Source organism: Odocoileus virginianus, chromosome 22, assembly GCF_023699985.2.
Source record: "Odocoileus virginianus isolate 20LAN1187 ecotype Illinois chromosome 22, Ovbor_1.2, whole genome shotgun sequence".
Classification (NCBI taxonomy): domain Eukaryota; kingdom Metazoa; phylum Chordata; class Mammalia; order Artiodactyla; family Cervidae; genus Odocoileus; species Odocoileus virginianus.
The window spans coordinates 12,407,508-12,426,253 of NC_069695.1; the positions used below are offsets into that span (position 1 = coordinate 12,407,508).

Sequence of the window (18,746 nt, forward strand, 5' to 3'; positions counted from 1 at the left end):
TTGATTGAAATCCAGGCAGGTCTCTATCACCCAGTCCCTCAAGCATTGTGGGAGATTCATATCAACTCTTCTTCCATAATTTGAGTATGGTGCTTGATCCTCCTGATGGTTGCATTTTTAAAATCAGGCAGACATCTTTGAGCGGGGAGAATCTTGTGATTGTCAGAGTTTGACTGTGTTTATTTTCTTCATTAGAATTTCTTTTCCCAGACTGAACCTGGTGCTCAGCTTGTACCTGGAATGTGCAAGTGACTCCAGGGAAGGAAATGGCACCAGACAGTTTTCTATTCACCAGAAAGTGTCTTCTCTTCTCACAGTCTTTGTTCGTTTGGATCTCATTGCTTTAATTACTCACTGTTGTCTTTGAATAAATATTTTTTGTTACCTTTTTCCCTCTAGTTTTTGCAACAGGAAACATTAGCTTGCTGTGTATGACCTGCTTACATCTTACCTTGAAGTAAAATTGTAACAGCTACTTAAAGTGAGACTCTTATGATATTTATTCAGAGACCCCCAAATCTGAGAACTGGTTGCATGTAACCTACAATCAGAATTGAGGTGCTGTACCATTCATGCAGGAATTGTAGGAAAGATTAGCTGAGACAAGTATTGTTAGGTTTAACCTATCACTGACCTCCTCTTCATGATAAAGAGTTTATGAGAGGGATCCCATATGAAAACTTGTAGAAAGTAGGTTTTTGCTGTGACATTTCCCTTCTTTTATCCAGATTGAGGGGCAACAGGGAACTCCTCAGTTTGAATTGAGGTATGGGAGATAAATAGACTGGTACTTGACTGTCACCTGAAAAAGCCTAAAAAAAAAGTAAGAGAGCAGCTGAGCTGCTCCTGTATCAGTGGAAGTCTCCCACGGGCCAGGTGGACTTTCCTAAGGTAGTTGAAGTTGACTTGTCTTGAAAAGATCAAGAGGCTCAACTTGGAGAGTCAAAGTGACCCAAGCCGAGCAGCCAGAGAAACTCTTGCAGCAGGAACTAACTGCAGGAAAAAGGTAGCATTTGGGCTTCTGACCTTATAGGGCTCTTCCTTCCTCCTCTAAAATCTTCTCTTCTTGCTATCCCAGAACCTGCAGAGCCCTTAAAAGTAACAGCTGGAGAGTTCTGGAAGAGTTGAAGTTAGCAAAATTGAATGACAGAGTAAGTTTCGATTTAGATCAGAGTAGTAAAATATAAATTTTTTCAAAGAGGTTTTTGTTGATTATATATATTTATATGCTTTATATATTTATATATATTGTGTACTAGAACAACCATGTGACCTTTTTGAGATTTTATGCAGAAATGAGGAAAACAGTTTGAAAAGGAGTTTGTTTGAGGGTAATGATATGGGAATACTCAACAGCTTTTCAAAAAACTGTCTATATTCTCCTTTTGAAAACTAGGGAATCCGGATTTAGTGACATTGGGGACAAGCAGACTGAATGGGGAGAATGGAGGAATGTTACATACTCCATGAAGTGCATAGCTTTTTAACAAAATATTTTTTTTTCCTAACAAAAAATCTGACTGTATACCTGCTAAATTATCCAGTGATGCTTTCTCCCCAGGGATGATTTTATTACAACTAGAGTTTTTTTTTATTACCATCACATTTTTTTTCTCCTTGAACTGTTCAATCTCTGTTCTCAGAATCCAGTATTATTTTAGCTTTGCTTTTGGGTTATTATAAACAATGTGAATCAGTTGCCTTGAGACTCGTATGAAACTTATCATGAATAATGCCTAAATTAGAACTAAAGTATGTAAGGTTCTTGATTATCTCCCTCATCCCAGACTTTTTTCTTTTATGATCCTTACTTATGTTTATGGCTTTTTATGTATTAAGAGGACATAATTTTTCCGTAACTTGGTTTACTCCAAGTTTGCTAGGCCAGTGGGGGAGAGGAAGTTAAGGGAGGCTGTATTTTTCTTAAGGATGATGTAAAAGTTCAGAGTTAGATAATGAATAGAAATTTATAATGCAAAGTAATTAACTTACAGTAATTTTCCCATAATTTTTATGTGATTGCTTATATAATTTGCATTAACTATGTAAAACATTTTAACCTCTATATGTAAAATCCCATTGTCAACTTGAAAGTGCTATACAAATGTGAGTTAGTTTTTATTTTGTAGGATGCTAATATTAGAATCGTCAAATTAAAAAATCATTTCTTTACAGCCACATACAGCATCACAAAAATGTGTGATTAATAAGTTGAGTTTTTTACAGAACTCTATTCTGTAGTGCAATTCTTATTTTAAGTTTTACACATTTAAGAGATTGAAATGACCATGTAGTTATATTTTGTTAGGATTTCTTGTCTTTTAGGATACTATTTTTTTAAATTGTTAAAAACAGAATATGTATTAAAATAAATTTAAAGAATCCATCAGTTATATTATTAAAATAAATGTCCTTGAGCCTATTTTGGTGCTGGCTTATTTTTTTTAAGTAAAAGTTTCTTTTTTTTTTTTTTTCCCCCTTTTGGAAGAACTTGAAATATTTTGAGCAACTGTTTTTAGAATTGATATTTAAATCTTTTTAATGGTAGGGACGATTTTATTTGTGTGGGGGATATTTTGCTTTTTTTCAAAAGCATAAAAGCACCTAGCAAGATTTCAAAGTAGTATTTTTAAGATAACGTTTAAAGAGAAAGGTCAGTAACTTTTTCAATTATTACTTGGTCCTTCCTTCTGTTTCAAAGAAGAGCTGTTCCAAACCGAGAAGAATAAAAGTATCCCTTTTATCTTATTGGACTCTATGGAAATTCTGTCGTCTCCTCCTGTTTTAATTTGGGAGTGAATCTACTGATTTCATTGTCCAAAGATTATTTTTTTTTCCTGAGAAATTAACTTTCACAGTGACTGCCCTAGTTTTTATAGTTAAGCACATTCTGTAATGCTTTACTTATCTAAAATGCTGTACCAGAGTTATTGGTTTAGTTTTATCTTGCCATGTTTTTGTTTTTATTGAACTATGTAAGAGGCAGAATAGAGTTGGTAATTAAGAATGCAGCCTCTGTCCCCACCACTTGCTAGTTGTACAACCTTAGACATGTCACTTTATCTCTGTGCTTTGATGATCTCATTTGTCAAGTGGGTAACTGCCTTATTTATGGGTTGTTGGGAGATTAAATGATCTAGTATGTGTAACAACTTAGTACTGTGTCCGATATTATAGTAAGTGCTTGATCTGTGTGAATTGTATGTGGGATAGATCCCTCCCCAAATTTGATTTTGATGTGAGACTGATGAAGCCAAACATATATTAAAAGGGAATGAAAAAGATTATTGTTCATATGATAAATCTTTCGGGAAAAGCAGGACAGGCTTCCAGACTGGTTCAAAAATTACTTTGAGAAGGAAGTAATGGGAGTCATGGGGCTGGGTTGATAATTCCTGCGTTCCTATGTGTACCCAAACTTTCTTGGTTTAAAATTCCCACCAGCCACAAGGATTTCCTTACCAGTTTGCTCACATTTGAGGCAGAGGGTTGAAGACATGGTGGAACTTGCTGATACTCTCCACAGTTGAACGTCAAAATAGAGTCAGATTCCTCATGAAACTCAATAGGGGTAAATGAAAGTAAACTACACTAAGTGCATCATAGTCAACCCATGAAAGAGAAAATCTTGAAAGGAGCCAGTGAACAGTGTGACATGTTACATACCAGGAAATAATGATGTGAAGGACATGTGACCTTTTGTAGAAACAGCGGAGCCAGAAGATGATAAAATGACATCTCTGAGAAGCCATAACCATAAATGTGTATCTAGTCAATAAAAGTTTCAAAATATATGAGTAAAACTTGATAGAATTAATGTATCAGCATCACAAATTTGTGGTTATAGAGAGTTAAGTAAGACTAAAAAAGTGAGTAAAGGCATAGAAGATCTAAATTACACTACCATTTTGATATTTATAGAAAAGTAGACCTAAAATCAGTGTATTAAGTCTTTCCAAGTACTCATGGTACCGTCACCAGGAAACACTATTTGCAGGGTTCAGTAAATTTTAAAAGATTAAAAGTCAACAGAATATGTTCTCTGCCAAGAACAGAACAAAAGTAGAAATCAATACCAATAAGACATGTATTAAAAAATGGAAATTATCATAATTGTTTGACCCATGGGTTATTTAGAAGAAAACTGTGAGCAAAATTAGAATATATATCAAAACTAAAGGGTAATCAGATTGCACCATGTAAAATAAGTGGGATGTAGCTAAAACAGTGCTTACAGGGAAATTTATAGCTTTAGATAATTATACTAGAAAATATCTAAGGTGTCACCTAGGAAATGAGAAAAGGTCAAAGAAAATAGAAAGTAAGTAAAAGGAAGATAAAAAATAGCAGAAAATCAGTGATTGGAAAAGAGACAACAGAGATAATAAATCTAAAAGCTGATTCTTTAGAAAGATCAGTAGAATTGATAAGTTCTCCTATAACACTGATGGACATAAGAGTGAAAGAGCCCATAACCATGAATTAGCTGTGTATGAAATGATAGAGATAATATTATGCTAGATCTTACAGGCATTAAAAGCATACTACTAATATATTTTAAACAACTTTATGCCAGTAATTTGTAATGGTCAAATTTAAGAACATGTTACTATGGCTGGTGCAGAAGAAGTGGAAAATTTGGATAGCCCTATATCAATGAAAAAGAATTGAACTCATAATCAAAATCTCTCTCACAAAGAAAACTCCAGGTCCAGATGGTTTTACTGGTAAATTCAAAACATTTGCTCAAGAAATAACATCAATCTCACAGAAACTCAGAAAAACAGTTATTTTATGAGGTCATTGTAACCCCGATACCAAAACCTGACAAAGATGGCACAAAAAGGAGAAAATTTACAGATTAATATTAGTCATGAGCAAAGGTATAAAAAATTAACAAAACACATATCCTCCAGCAATATACAAAGAGCAGCACATCTTGACCGAGTGAGATTTAGCTCAACAGTGAGAGGGTAGTTTATAATATTCAAAAATTAATCAGTGTAATTCAGAGCAATAACATAGGGGAAAAGCAATGTGATCACTGTACTTGGTTAGAAGCATTTGATAAAAATTCATCATCCATTCATGACAAACACTCCCAGCTTATGAGAAATGTAAAGACATTTCCTCAGTCTGATAAAGCACATTTAAGAAAAACTGACAGCTTAAGATTATACTTACAAAATAACATGTTTTCCCTAAGAGCAGAAATAGGACAAGGATATCCTTTCTTATGTCTTCTTCAGTTCATTATTTTATCAATAGTTGAGGACCTAGGCAGTGCAGTGGGGCAGGGAAATGAAATATAAGAGGCATAAAGAGCTCAAAGAATGGGTCAAAGCACTTACATTTTGTAGATGATGTGATTATGTAAGAAACAAGGGAGCTGCGAAAATAGTCACTAAAGCAAATGAGTAAATTTAGCAAGGTTGTATTTTACAAGATGAATTGTATTTTCATACTCAATACATTAATAGCAAACAAGTGGAATTAATATTAAGAAAATTCTGTAAATAGCATCAATACAATTAAAACATCTAAGAATACATTTTTAAAAAGATGATCTGTATATTTAAATTTCAAAATCTTAAAAATTAAGGACTAAATAAATAGGGAGAGAATTCTTCTCACATAGATAATTCTTTTTATCAGACTCACACTCCCTCAGATAAACGTTATCAACTCTGCACAGAATAAAAAGAAAAATAAGTCACTCCAGGGTAAACAAAATAGACATTTTGAAGGAGATTTGACCCTTGGAAGGAGGTGACAGGCAAGTTTTCTGTTTTTATTGCTGTTATCCATGCAGAATGGCTAGAGTAGCTAAAATTTCAACATGAATTTCACCTTTTCTGGCCTGAAAAAGCAGAGATCAGGGTTGAGGACCCCCAGAGCTGCTGATGAGTGGCGGGAGAGTTCTAGCATGAGCGAGCCACTGAAGAGGAGTCCAGGTTTTCCTTCAGACTCTGCCGAGGTCGCTAGGCTGGCCCCTACAGCCGTGTGTGTGTGGGGTGGAGTCAGTGCCGACTGGCTGAAGGTGGAAACTGATTGGAATTGTTTGAAGACAACAGTTTTGCAGCTTGAGTACAAACAAGTTAAATTACCTGCCCAAACAAAACCAGTTAACTCTTGGAGGAATCTGACATCCCCGTCATGTAATGTTCCATGTCCAGCATACAGTCTTTTAAGTTACTCAGCCTCTGAGGAACAAAGAAAATGGGACCTTTTCTCAGGAGGAGACCAGTGGAGACACCTCTGAGACAGCCTTCCTGTTGTAACTATCATGCAGTAAACTGACATATATCTGTGACTTGATGCACTCAGTAGTATTAAGTTCTCTTCCAGTTTAATCTGAATCAAATCAATCTCCATCAAACCCTAAAAATATATGTATGTGTTTTTCATAGAATGTACACACTTATCCTAAAATTTACATGGAAATACATAGGAAGGACCTAGATTGTCCAAAGCCATTTTGAAAAAGATCAACAGTGTTTGAGGACTTAAATTATCTGACTGTGTGAAGCTACAGTAATAATACATTGTGATTCTGTCATAAAAACAGATAAATAGGATAAAATAGAGAACCTTAAAATAGCTGGTTCTATAAAACCATAAGAGATGTGGGTTCTTGGTTGTTGGGGCCACCTGATGGTAAAAGCCAGACCCAATGCTCTGGAAGTTTGAAGGCAAAAGGAGAAGGGGGAGCAGAGAATGAGATGAGTAGAGAGCATCACTGACTGAATGGACATGAATTTGAGCAAACTCCAGGAGATAGTGGAGGACAGAGGGGCCTGGTGTGTTGCAGTTGGTGGGGTCACAAGGAGTCAGTCAGAGCTTAGCAACTGAACAACCAACAAATAGTTATTTGATTTTTGACAGGTTTGCCAAAGCAATCCAATAGAGACAGGAAAGTCTTTTTCAGCAAATAATGGGAGAACTGGACTGTCCATGTGGATGACGGAACCTTGGTCCCACCTTACACCATTCAAAAAACTTAATTCTAAATGAATCAGAGTTCTCATCTAAAAGCTAAAACTATCAAACTTGTATGGGAAAATACATTTGTGACCTTGTTGTTGTGACCAATTTGTTGTGAACAAATTGAATTACGTTTGTTCAGTTGTTAAGTCATGTCTGACTCTTTGCGACCTCATGGAATGCAGCACACCAGCCTTCCCTGTCTTTCACTATTGCCTAGAGCTTGCTCAAACTCATGTCCATTGTGTCAGTGATGCCATCCAACCATCTCGTCCTCTCTCATCCCCTTCTCCTGCCTTCAATCTTCCCCAGCATCAGGGTCTTTTCTAGTGAGTCGGCTCTTCGCATCAGGTGGCCAAGTCACCCTCAGTAACAGTCCTGGCAATGAATATTCAGGGTTGATTTCCTTTAGGATTGACTGGTTTGATCTCCTTGCTGTCTAATGAACTCTGAAGAGCCTTTTCCAGCACCACAGTTCAAAAGCATCAATTTTTTCGCTGTCAGCCTTCTTTATGATCCAACTCTCACATCTGTACATGACTACTGGAAAAACCATAGCTTTGACTGTCCGGACCTTTGTCGGCAAAGTGATGTCTCTGCTTCTTAATACACTGTCTATGTTTGTCTAGGGCTTCTCAGAACCTTCTGGTGGTAAAGAACCCGCCTGCCAGTGTAGGAGACATAAGAGAGGTGGGCTCAGTTCCTGGGTCGGGAAGATGCCCTGGAGGAGGAAATGGCAGCTCACTCCAGTGTTCTTGCCTGGAGAATCCCATGGACTGAGGAGCTTGGTGGGCTGCAGTGTAGAGGGTCGCAAGGAGTCAGACACGACTGAAGCGACTTAAACACACAAGGGTTTGTTACAACTTTCCTTCCAAGGAGCAAGCATCTTTTAAATTTCAGTGCTGTAGGCAGTCACCATCTGCAGTGATTTTGGAGCCCAAGAAAATAAAATGTTACTGTTTCCACTTTCTTCCCTTCTATTTGCCATGAAGTGATGGGACCGGATGCCATCATCTTAGTATTTTGAATGTTGAGTTTTAAGCCCACTTTTTCACTCTGTACTTGCACCTTCATCAAGAGGCTCTTTAATTCCTCTTCACTTTTCTGCCAGTAGAATGGTTATCATCTGCATATCTGAGGTTGCTGATATTTCTCTCCCCACAGTCTTGATTCCAGCTTGTGATTCATCCAGCCCAGCATCTTGCATGGTGTATTCTGTGTAAGGTAAATAAGCAGAGTGACATATACAACACTGACAAACTCCTTTCTCAATTTTGAACCAGTTGTTCCATGTCCAGTTCTGTTGCTTCTTGATTTGGATATAGGTTTCTCAGGAGACAGGTAAGGTGGTCTGGTATTCCCATCTCTTTAAGAATTTTCCACAGTTTGTTGTGATCCACACAAAGGTTTTAGCTTAGTCAGTGAAGCAGAAGTAAATACTTTTCTGGAATTCCCTTGTTTTTCTGTGATCCAGTGGATATTGGCAGATTTAATCTCTAGTTTCTCTGCGTTTTCTAAACCCAGCTTGTGCATCTTGGAAGTTCTCGGTTAACTTACTGTTGAAGCCTAGCTTGAAGAATTTTGAGCATTACTGTGCTAGCATGTGAAAGGAGCACAATCATATGGTAGTTTGAACATTGTTTGGCATTGCCCTTCTTTGGGATTGGAATGAAAGCTGACCTTTTCCAGTCCTGTGGCCACTGCCGAGTTTTCCAAATTTGCTTACATACTGAATGCAGCTTTTTAACAGCATCATCTTTTAGGATTTGAAATAGCTCAGCTGGAATTCCCTCACCTCCACTAGCTTTGTTTCTAGTAATGCTTCCTAAAACCCAGTGACTTCACACTCCAGGATGTCTGGCTCTAGTGAGTGACCATACCATCGTGGTTATTGAGGTCCTTAAGACCTTTTTTGTATAGTTCTGTGTATTCTTGCCACCTCTTTTTAATATCTTCTGCTTTTGTTATGTGCTTGCCATTTCTCTCCTTCTATTGTATCTATCCTTGCATGAAGTGTTTCCTTGATACCACCAATTTTCTTGAGATCTCTGTAGTCCTTCCCATTCTATTGTTTTCCTCTGTTTCTTTGCATTGTTCACATAAGAAGGCTTTCTTATCTCTCCTTGCTGTTTTCTGGAGCTCTGATTCAGTTGGTGTATCTTTCCCTTTCTCCTTTGCCTTTCTCTTCTCTTCTTTTCTCAGCTGTTTGTGACCTGGACGTCTAGGCAGTGGTGTTTTTTTTTTTTTTTTCTTAAAGGAAATGGAAAGCAATAAGAGGACATTCAGTTAGACTTCCATCAATATTAAAAAGCATTTCATCAAAAACCATTAAATGAATAAACAAGTCATAGAGTAGAAGAAAATATTTGCAGAACATATTTCTAACGAGGATTGTATCTGCACTTTATAAAGTATTTCTTAACTTGGCAGTGAGAAGGAAATTGCCTATTTTAAAAATGGACAAAGGATTTGGATGCATCACAGAAGAAGATATGGAAAGGACTGCTAAGCAAATAGAAAGTGTGTGGTATTGTTAGTCATTGGGAAAACGCACATTGTGAAACGACAATGAAATACCACTGCACAGCCACCATCACAGGGGAAGAAAGATTGCCTTTGGGGGTGGGGAGGGGCTGATAGGGATTGACTGAGAAAGGGGCAAGAGGGGACTTCTTGTCAGGATACTGAGTTACCCAGTTCATGTATTTGATAAAATTTGAACTTAACAAAATGGTACCATTAAGATCTGTTTGGCTCTGTGTAAATGTTACCTCTAAGAAAGAGTAAACAGTGAACTCTAGTTAACAATATACGCGTGCTTTCAGTGTCTAGATTTAAAGTATCTACAACTTAATTTTGAATACATCAAAAATAAGATGGATTGATAAATAGATACTGGGGCAAGGACGGCATGGCTCCAAGCTTTCATTGGAGTTTTCCAGGGAAGGAATGACAGTGCTGGGTGGATATGCTGAGTTACGTTTAGGACTAGGTAGTTTTAGTAATTTTGGTCAGCCTCTGGACTATAGAGGTGGTTCCTAGTTGTCTAGTACATACCCCTAGGTTGATGTAGGGCAGGAAGAATATTCGCTTGGTGTGTCAGAGTTTGATTAAATAGTAGAGGTGTGAGCTCTGAATCTGTTGGTTTGTGTTTGAAAGATGCGCTCTCAAGGGAGTCCCTTGCTGTCTCTAGACCTGGGAGGGGGGTAGTCTCTCTGAAATCAAAGCTCCAGATGCCAGCGTGTCAAGGATACAGAAATGAGAAAATATAGTTAATACATGTTCATAGAAAAGCTTAAAACTACAGATTTTAAACCGTCATTCTGCAAAGGTATACCTTGAAAAATTTAGGCTCTTAAGCCAGCCAGAAGTTGATACAAATCCTGGCTGTTACCTCAGTAGCTTTGTGACCTTTTGAATTATTTAACTGCTCACATTTATTTTTTTATATGAAAATAATGTTCATATTAATTCATTTTATAGGGTTGAGTATAAATTACATAATACATATGAAGAATAGTGCCAGGTACATAGCAAATGCTTAAAATAAATGTTGGCAGTTTTTTCTTAAGTTTTCTGTAGCCAATGAAAATTTCTTAGTTGTTCCTTTATATCCTTTGCTAATTTGTTAAGAACAAGGTTGTTCCTAAAGCTCCTTTCTTGGTGATAGTGGGAAGGTTAAAAACTATCTGGAGATAGGCATTTTCTTGTTTTTTGTTCCCATGCCTCAGCTGTAAAATGGTGATAAAGTGAAGTATACAGACACATTTAGTGTATAGAATTATAGAGACTATAATTTATTTTTCATTACAGTTACCAGCTCTTGATTCCTGAGCTGATATAAACTTTTAGCCTTGCTGGTCACACACAAAACGGAAGGACTCCTCTGTTGTAAGTAGAGTTTTAGACGGGTCGATAGAAATTATCTCATACAAGTTCATGTATCATGCATGCATGCTGAGAGTTGCGTCAGACCCTTTGCGACTCTGTGGACTATGCCCACTAGTTCCTCTGTCCATGGAATTTTCCAAGCAAGAATACTGGAGTGGATTGCGATTTCCTACTCTGGGGGATCTTCCCAAGCCAGGGATCGAACCAGCGTCTCCTGTGCCTCCTGCATTGTAAGGTGGATTCTTTGCCACTGTGCCACCTGGGAAACCCCTCGTTTCTCTTGAGTACGTCAGTAATCGAACTGGAGCCTCAAGTGAAGTTTCTTTTGTTGATGCCACTCTGTTAATTTTATTCAGTGTTCAGTGTTACATATGTGGGTTTCCTCATGCTGGTCTAGATCCTTACTGCTTTTGATTAGTAGAAGAAATATAATCTTTAGGCAAGAAAGTCATGAAAAATAATGTATTAGTAAAACATAATGAGGTTTATTGTGGAGAAATCTCTAGTACAAGGTCTGCAGGCCTTTGCATGAGATTCTGATATGGACATGCTTGCTCATATGACTGAATCTAGGTGAGGACAACTTTGTAGATGACTTATGCTTGGTCTGTTATATCTTATTTCAGCATATTATTGTGTGTTAATTGCATTGGTGAACTATATCAAATTTTGACCAGGCTGAATTTATCTGAGACCAGTTTTTGTCTTTAACCAGTTAGCATGCAAATTTTTTTAAACTTTTGAGTATTTAGACTGTCCTGAAGTCAGATAGTCAAATTTAGGAGATGTTGAGCTAATGTGTATGGGACAGTGCTATTATTACAATTTATTTTGTAATTGGTAAAGTGTAATACTTTCTTTGGAACATATGAATTTCTCCTATCAAGAATTTTTATCCGTTTAATGTTTTCAGACCCATCTTTCTCTTCCTTACTACTAATTAACAGTGAAGCATTGATATGTTTCACTTTCAAGTGATATGTAGACATTTCTTGTGGACTTCCTAATGTTGTTTAAATGTGTAGAAACATAATTTAGTGAAGGTTTATGATTATCAAAAGGCTAATTTATACTGAGTTCTGTAACTGAGAAAATTCTAGCATCAAGTTAATGATTCGTTAATATTGATTTTTTGTTTCCATTGTGATTGTGGTAATGACTAAGGTTCTTTTAAGGTCAGCATATTATCATCTGCCCAGTATTGCTAAATTCTGTACCTCTTTTCTCTAAGACTACTAGGAAGCATAGTTTATTTAGCACGTCCTAATACCACTTGGCCTTTTTGGTGTGGTCTCATCACTCCCATGTTAAGTCAGTCTCTCTACTTACCTTTGGTGCTGAGGTGATTGTCAAACCCTGATCCAAACTGAGATGCTGAGATGATACAGCAGAGCGAGACTGGTGTTTACCAGGTTATCCAGAGCACGTGTCCAGAAGTTTTATGTTACTATTTACTTGGGATGAAAATACAACTTAAAAAAATTATTGCAAACTCCCAACAGTACTGTATTTGAGGTGCCCAGGGATCCCCAGGTTTTAGTCACAGAAATGCTGACAGAGGTGCTGTGAAAACAAAAGCTCAGAAAGCTCTTGGTGAAGTGGAAAGTGTTGTTGGACAAGAGTGGGCTGGAATCTTGGCCCTGCCACTTGTTAGGAGATTGTTTTACTGTCCCTCTGAGGCTCAGTTTCCTTAAATTTAAAGCGAGATAGTAAGTAGCTTGCAGGTTCTTATGAGGTCCATAATATATTAAGTCTTAATGATGCCTGGCATATGGCCTGGCTAACTTATAAAAGTAATTGTTATTACTTATTTCACTGGTTTTCAGATGTACATTTCTTCACTTTGGGACGCATCATATAAATAAAATTGAAAGTTTTTCCTTATTTAGTATAAGATAATGTTGCATTTTGGATTTATTGAAATAGAGAATGTACAGAAGAGTTTTATAAAGTAGTTGTAATCAGTGCTGTTTTTCTGACATTTTTCCTGCATTTACTTCTTTTAATATCTTTTGGGAACTGTCCATATTTGCAGTTATAACTTGCCACTCCTTGTTAACAAACTGAAAACCTGACAGAGCCATTTTCCTCGCTGTTATTTAAAGTATTATGATTTAGTGTGCCCGGGAATATTCTGATTCAGATTTTATGTTATAAAAATACTAATTTAGTCACCAGCTACCTCACTTGCTATGTGGTAGGTATACAAAGACCTTTAGAGGCTCAAGGTCTATGGGGTTTATTTTGTTCATAAATAAAAACTTTGGGTAGAAAGACTCTTTAAAGAAGAGGAGTAATTAAAACTGCCTGATTCAAATCCCCTAGACTACTAGGTCTTAAAAATTGACCTGTTTTGCTAGGCATACCTAAAGTATTAGTAGTCAAGTTAAAATGGGGCTGGGTGCAGGCCGTTGACATAAATGCATGTGGAAGAAAATGGGTACCAAAGAGAGGACGTTTTGCTGGCAGAATAAACAGGCCTCCGACTGGCATTTGTTATCTTCTAAACCAGTGCCCTAAGTGAGCTGAAATGGTGCAGAATAGAAAATAACAATCTGTACTTCTTCTTCTTAGTTATCTAAGGTTGGAAGCATATCTTTTAATAGAAATGTCAAGGCAACTTGACTTAACATTTAATTCTGTGGCAGTTTTCTTTTGTTTAATTTGCTTAATTTTGGTAAAAGGCAGTACATTTTCATAGTTAAAAAATCTGTATATATTTTATGTGTACACATATATATGCATGCATATGTAAAAACAGAACGAACAAACATTGAAAAATTTTCTCTTTCCTCCCTCTCCCCACCTCAAGTAACTCCGGTTCACAGTGTGTGTGTGTGTGTGTCTGTCTGTCTTTCCTGTATGCTTACACAGATATTGGAAGATATTTTTACTGTCCTTTTTTTGTTTTTTACACCGAGTAGCTTACTAAAATACTATACTTTTTTTCCACTTAATATTTTATTTGAGAGATCTTTCCTTGTCAATTCATAGGGAACTTTATTATATACTAAATTAATATATAATTTTTTTGTTGGCTACTTTCCATTTTTATTATTTCATTGAATTTTTCAGACAATGTATTGTATTTTTCGGTAAAATTTTCAAATCATAAAGAGCACAAATCACGGTGCTCAGCAGTTTTTGATTTGACAGATGCACATACAGTCAGTCAGTCCAGTTGCTCAGCCGAGTCCGACTCTTTGCGACCCTGTGGACTGCAGCGCGGCAGGCCTCCCTGTCCATCACTAGGGTATGATCAAGATAAGAAGGTTCCATTCAGTCACCCAGGAAGTTCTTCCTTCTCTTTCCCTCTAGAGGCAACTACTGTTGGGATTTTTTGCACTTTAAGTTTGTTTTGTCCCTTCTCGAACTTTATGTAAATGGAATCATTCAGAATCTAGTCTTTCATGTTCAGCTTCTCTGAGTCAAATAATTCTGAGATTCCTTCATGTTGTATCGGTAATTCGTCTTTTTCCAGATGTTTTGCTTTTGCAGATCTTTTCCCTCAGGGTTCCCATGTGGCTCCAGCGGTAAAGAACCTGCTTGCCAATGCAGGAGACTTGAGATGAGAGCACCCCTGGGTTGGGAAGATTTCCTGGAGGAGGGCATGGCAAGTATTCTTGCTTAGAAAATCCCATGGACAGAGGAGCCTGGCAGGCTGCAGGCCATGGGGTCACAAAAGAGTCGGACATGACTTAGTGACTAACAACATGCCATAGGATCTGTGGATAACTTCTCATTACATGCCATTCTTTTTAAAATACATGATGATGAAAACTGATGGGAGTCCTCTTGGGAGGTCTTGAACTACATGTCTCCATACACAAAGACTGGAAGGAAGGAGAAAATTGTCCTAAGTTTGGTCTGGTTTTTTTTAGTGATGTAAATTGAAAGCCATTTCTGGGAAGAAATTAGCATTTCTAGAAAAATTTAGGCAATTTTCTAACCTCTTCTAAACAACCAGGCACTTAGCACCCACCCCCTGATTCTCAGGCACTGTTTTGCTCTCTTTGTTAAATATTACGTGTGTACTTGAAGCAGATTCTATAAATGTCAGTTAGATGGTGGTTGATAGTATTGTACAGCTCTTACTATGATATATAGATTTTTTTTTTTTGGATAGTCTGACTGTCCTAAGAGTTCGTGAGATAACTCTGATGACTGATTTCTTCATTTCTTTCTTTAGATATGTCGGTTTTTACTTCATGTATTTTGAACTTTATTTTTAAATGCATACAGGTCTTCTGATGAATTGGCCCTCTCAATGAAATATGTCTATTTATCTCTGGTAATATTTTTAGACATGAGTCTTACTATTTCTGGTACTATGCTTTATTAAACTCACTGCTTATATGAACTATATTTCCACTCTTGTATTTTCAGCCCATCTATATATTATATTTAAAGTACACCCTTTTTGGTAGACATTTTGCATACTGTATTCATTCTGACAAGTCTTTCTTAATTGGAGTATATGGTGTATTTATGTATAGTGTTAACGCTGATAGGGTTGGACCTACTCTTTGTTTTACTCCTTACATTTTGTTTTCAGTTATCATCTGTTATTTGTCCTTTCTTTCCTTTGGACTTATTTTTTAGTATTTCATTTTATTAATAGTTTTCTTTATACTCTTTAGTTATATCTCTTGGCTGTTTGAGGAGGGGATTGCTTTCCCAGTGACAGTCTGTGTTTTTAGCTTTGCAGTAGTGTAGTGATTCTAAAACGCCTGCTGTTTTTTCTGCTGCCGTTGTCATTTAAATTACACTTGTATACTTTTAGCTATAGGGGTTTTTTTTGTAGTTGGTCATCATCTTTCTGTAGAAATGAAGAGCTGAAATGAATACTATCTTTTTGTATTTGCTTACATACCTATACTTCCTAGTTTTTTAAAAATTTCCCCCGTGATCTAACTTATATCTGTTATTTCTCTTTATCCTGAATTTTCTTGATTATGGTTTTAGGTTGAGGGGTTTTTTCTTCCCCTTGGTCTCTTTAAAGCTGCTATTCCATTACCTGCAGGCTTCCGTTGTTTCTAATGAGAAATTGTTGTTATGCCTCTCCACGTATGAATTGTTGTGGTTTGGTCGCTGTCAAAGCTGCGTGTCATTGGTTAAAGGTGATAAAGAGCAAATTTTATTCAGTAACTATTGCCATCATGGTGGTAAGATGTGAGCCCAGTTCTAGTTTGCACAGAAGTGACTGGAATAATGAGTAGCACGGGAGTCAAGAGTGGGGTCTGCAACAGAGTCCGGGAAGTGAAAAATTATATACAGCATGTGGGCGAGAGGTTTGGTTAGCATCACTGATTTAGGCCATCTGTGTTTGCCGAAAGGCATTCATCAGAAGTTAGGCTTCTGCCTTTGCTTAGAGGGCAAACTGGGAGGCAGACAGAGGCCCTTTTTTCCTGATGATCAGTTACATTTCAAAGGAATGGTTTTCAGGTCCTCCCCTCCTGAGTTGTAGAGTCATATATACATTTCAAAGAGACAGGAAGGATTTACAATTGTAAGCTTTTTAAAATAGATGCTGCTCAGGAAAAGGAGGCCAGAAGCCTGTGTATCAGTATTGGCTGGGACAAATGGTAAATTCTTTTGGCAGTCTTGAGCATTTCCAGACAGAACTCCAGAGGGTCTGTGTCACACCACAGACGAGGCCTTAGGCTTCTAGAAGCCATGTTAGAGTTTGGTCAAGTCTTCTACTGCAAAGGTTTGGATGGATTCCTTTGTGGAAAGAGTTTTCATACTTCTCACCAGCTTAAAGATTTTCTTTTCAACGTTTGTTTTTAGCAGTTTGACAGTGATATGCCCTAGTGTGTTTTTGGTTGTTTCATGTGTGTTATTTTTAAACTGCTTATTATTCACTGAGTTTCTGGGAAGTATAAGTTTAGTTTTTCACTGAAGTTGAAGAGTTTCAGCTTTTATTATTGCAAATATTTTTGTCTGTTCTTAATTGCCCTCTTTTGGGGACTGCATGGGCTACTGAAACTTTTATTTTGTTATTCAGTCTTTTATTTCAGTTCTAATTAGATAATGTCTATTGATCCATCTTTAAATTCACTGACTCTTATGTCTTCTCCCACCATCAGGTTAATTTTTAATTTCTGATTTTGTAGTTTTCAGTTACAGAGTTTTCATTTGTTTTTACAGTTTCCCTGAGATTCCTATTGGTTCATTAAGTCCATGAACATGCTCATAGTAGTTACTTCAAGATTTTTGTCTGTTAATTCATTTTAATGGTCTGTTTCTAACAGCTGTTTATTCTTTTAACCAGGGGGTAACAGTTTCTTATCTCTTCTCATGTTTAGTATTTTGTGATTTTTGTATTGGATATTTGGGACAAAATATCATAGAGACTAAATTCTCTTATCTTTCTCTGAAGAGTATTGATTTTTGTTCTTACAAATAGTTTTGGGTCACCTGAAAGTGCAAACTGCTTCTGAGCAAAGGAGTAGCTGAAATCCGAGCTTCGTTCTTTCAGACTTGCAAGTGCTGGTTTTGAACAGGCCTGCACAGCGTCTCCCACAGGGACAGTTTGGGGTCTGGCCAGGATTCACACTCCTGTTCTGATGTGGTTTTTTTTTTTCCTTCCTCTTTGTGGCTTCTTTCCTTCATTATGGGATTTCCCTCTTCTTTGTCCAGCCTTTCCGATAACCCCACATCCACCCTCTGATTCTGCAGGTTGTTAAAACTGCCGTTTTTTGCTTAAGGTCTAGTTCCCCTGGGTAGCTTCCACTGAGGGTTGCCTTACAGACCGCGCAAATGCATCTCACCTGGTGCTGCACCCCCCATAGAGGTTGGCTTTCCTTCAGTTTCTGTCTGCTTTGTGTCTCTCCACTGTTACCAAATAGTTGATTTTATTTTGTTTTCAAATAGTTAATTTTATTATATTTTGTTTAAAGGCTATCATTTTTATCCAAAGGAAGGTTTGCCCGATTGAGGCTGCCCTACTGGCAGGACCTCTATTCTGTTTTGTATTCCTTTATTAATTTCATACAGTTGCCACTATTGAAGATTATAATGTGTTTCAGGATCTAGTAGAGCCAGTTGCTTCTTCGTGGAAGTTTTCTTGGTCATTCTTGTAATTTTTTTTGATATATGTTGAGTAATTTTGTTTGAGTCTTAAAAATCTTTTTTAATTTTTGTTGAGAGTCCATCAAATATGTAAATTTGGCAGAACTGATATTGCTATGATGTTAGCTTCCTATTTAGGAAGATGTATGTTTTTCTCTTTGGTTGATTTTTGTGTTCCTTAATAATTAAAACATTTATTTTTGTAGTTTTGACACATTTATAATTACATTTATCCTAGGTATTTTGTATATTTTGATATAGATTGATTCTTTAAGAAAATTTTCATATATAAATGAGGAAAATTTTTACTTGATAGAAGCAAATTTATTATTTTTAAATAAACCTTCCAATTTGCATGAGAGAGATTGCAATGGTCAGTAGAACTGAGGCTTAAATACTCTGATGGCAATGGAAAAGTAGCTGAGTTAAGAGTTGGGAGGCAGTTCTGTCTGCCTCTAGATTGACTGCATGCTTTTAACAGCTACTGTTTATTGTTCTCTCATATATTTCAGGGCTTGAATAAAACACAACTTAAGCTCTTCATGCCCTGTTACATTTCTGCTTCTCATGTCAGTTCCAGAGTTTCTTGAATGAAATATTTATTTTAGCCTCATAAGAGGCTATATCCACATTATGTACATATCCACATTATGTACTCTTCTCGGTCATTTTCTTTTGGCTGTTTTTAAAGAGAAGAGGAAGATGTATACTGTTCCTTCAGAGGTTTGAATTCAGATTCATGAAACTCTAGAATTGGGTTGGTTTTATTGTTATGTTTCCAGTAGATAGTTGATAAA

The 18,746-nt window shown here is 36.8% G+C and overlaps 1 protein-coding gene across 5 annotated transcripts in view; it reads left to right on the forward strand.

Moving 5' to 3' along the window:
• The window catches only part of SMAD2 (SMAD family member 2), an 82,223-nt gene that overhangs the window by 36,652 nt on the left and 26,825 nt on the right, over window positions 1-18,746 (forward strand). Inside the window, exon 1 of one of the 5 annotated variants that reach the window (XM_070452599.1) lies at window positions 10,978-11,105. The exons of the other annotated variants lie outside the window; for them this stretch is intronic. Within the exon in view, the coding sequence (XP_070308700.1) occupies window positions 11,002-11,105 (104 nt within the window). The 5' untranslated portion in view covers window positions 10,978-11,001. Of the gene's footprint in view, window positions 1-10,977; window positions 11,106-18,746 lie in introns of those variants that run through there. 5 annotated transcript variants of the gene reach the window in all.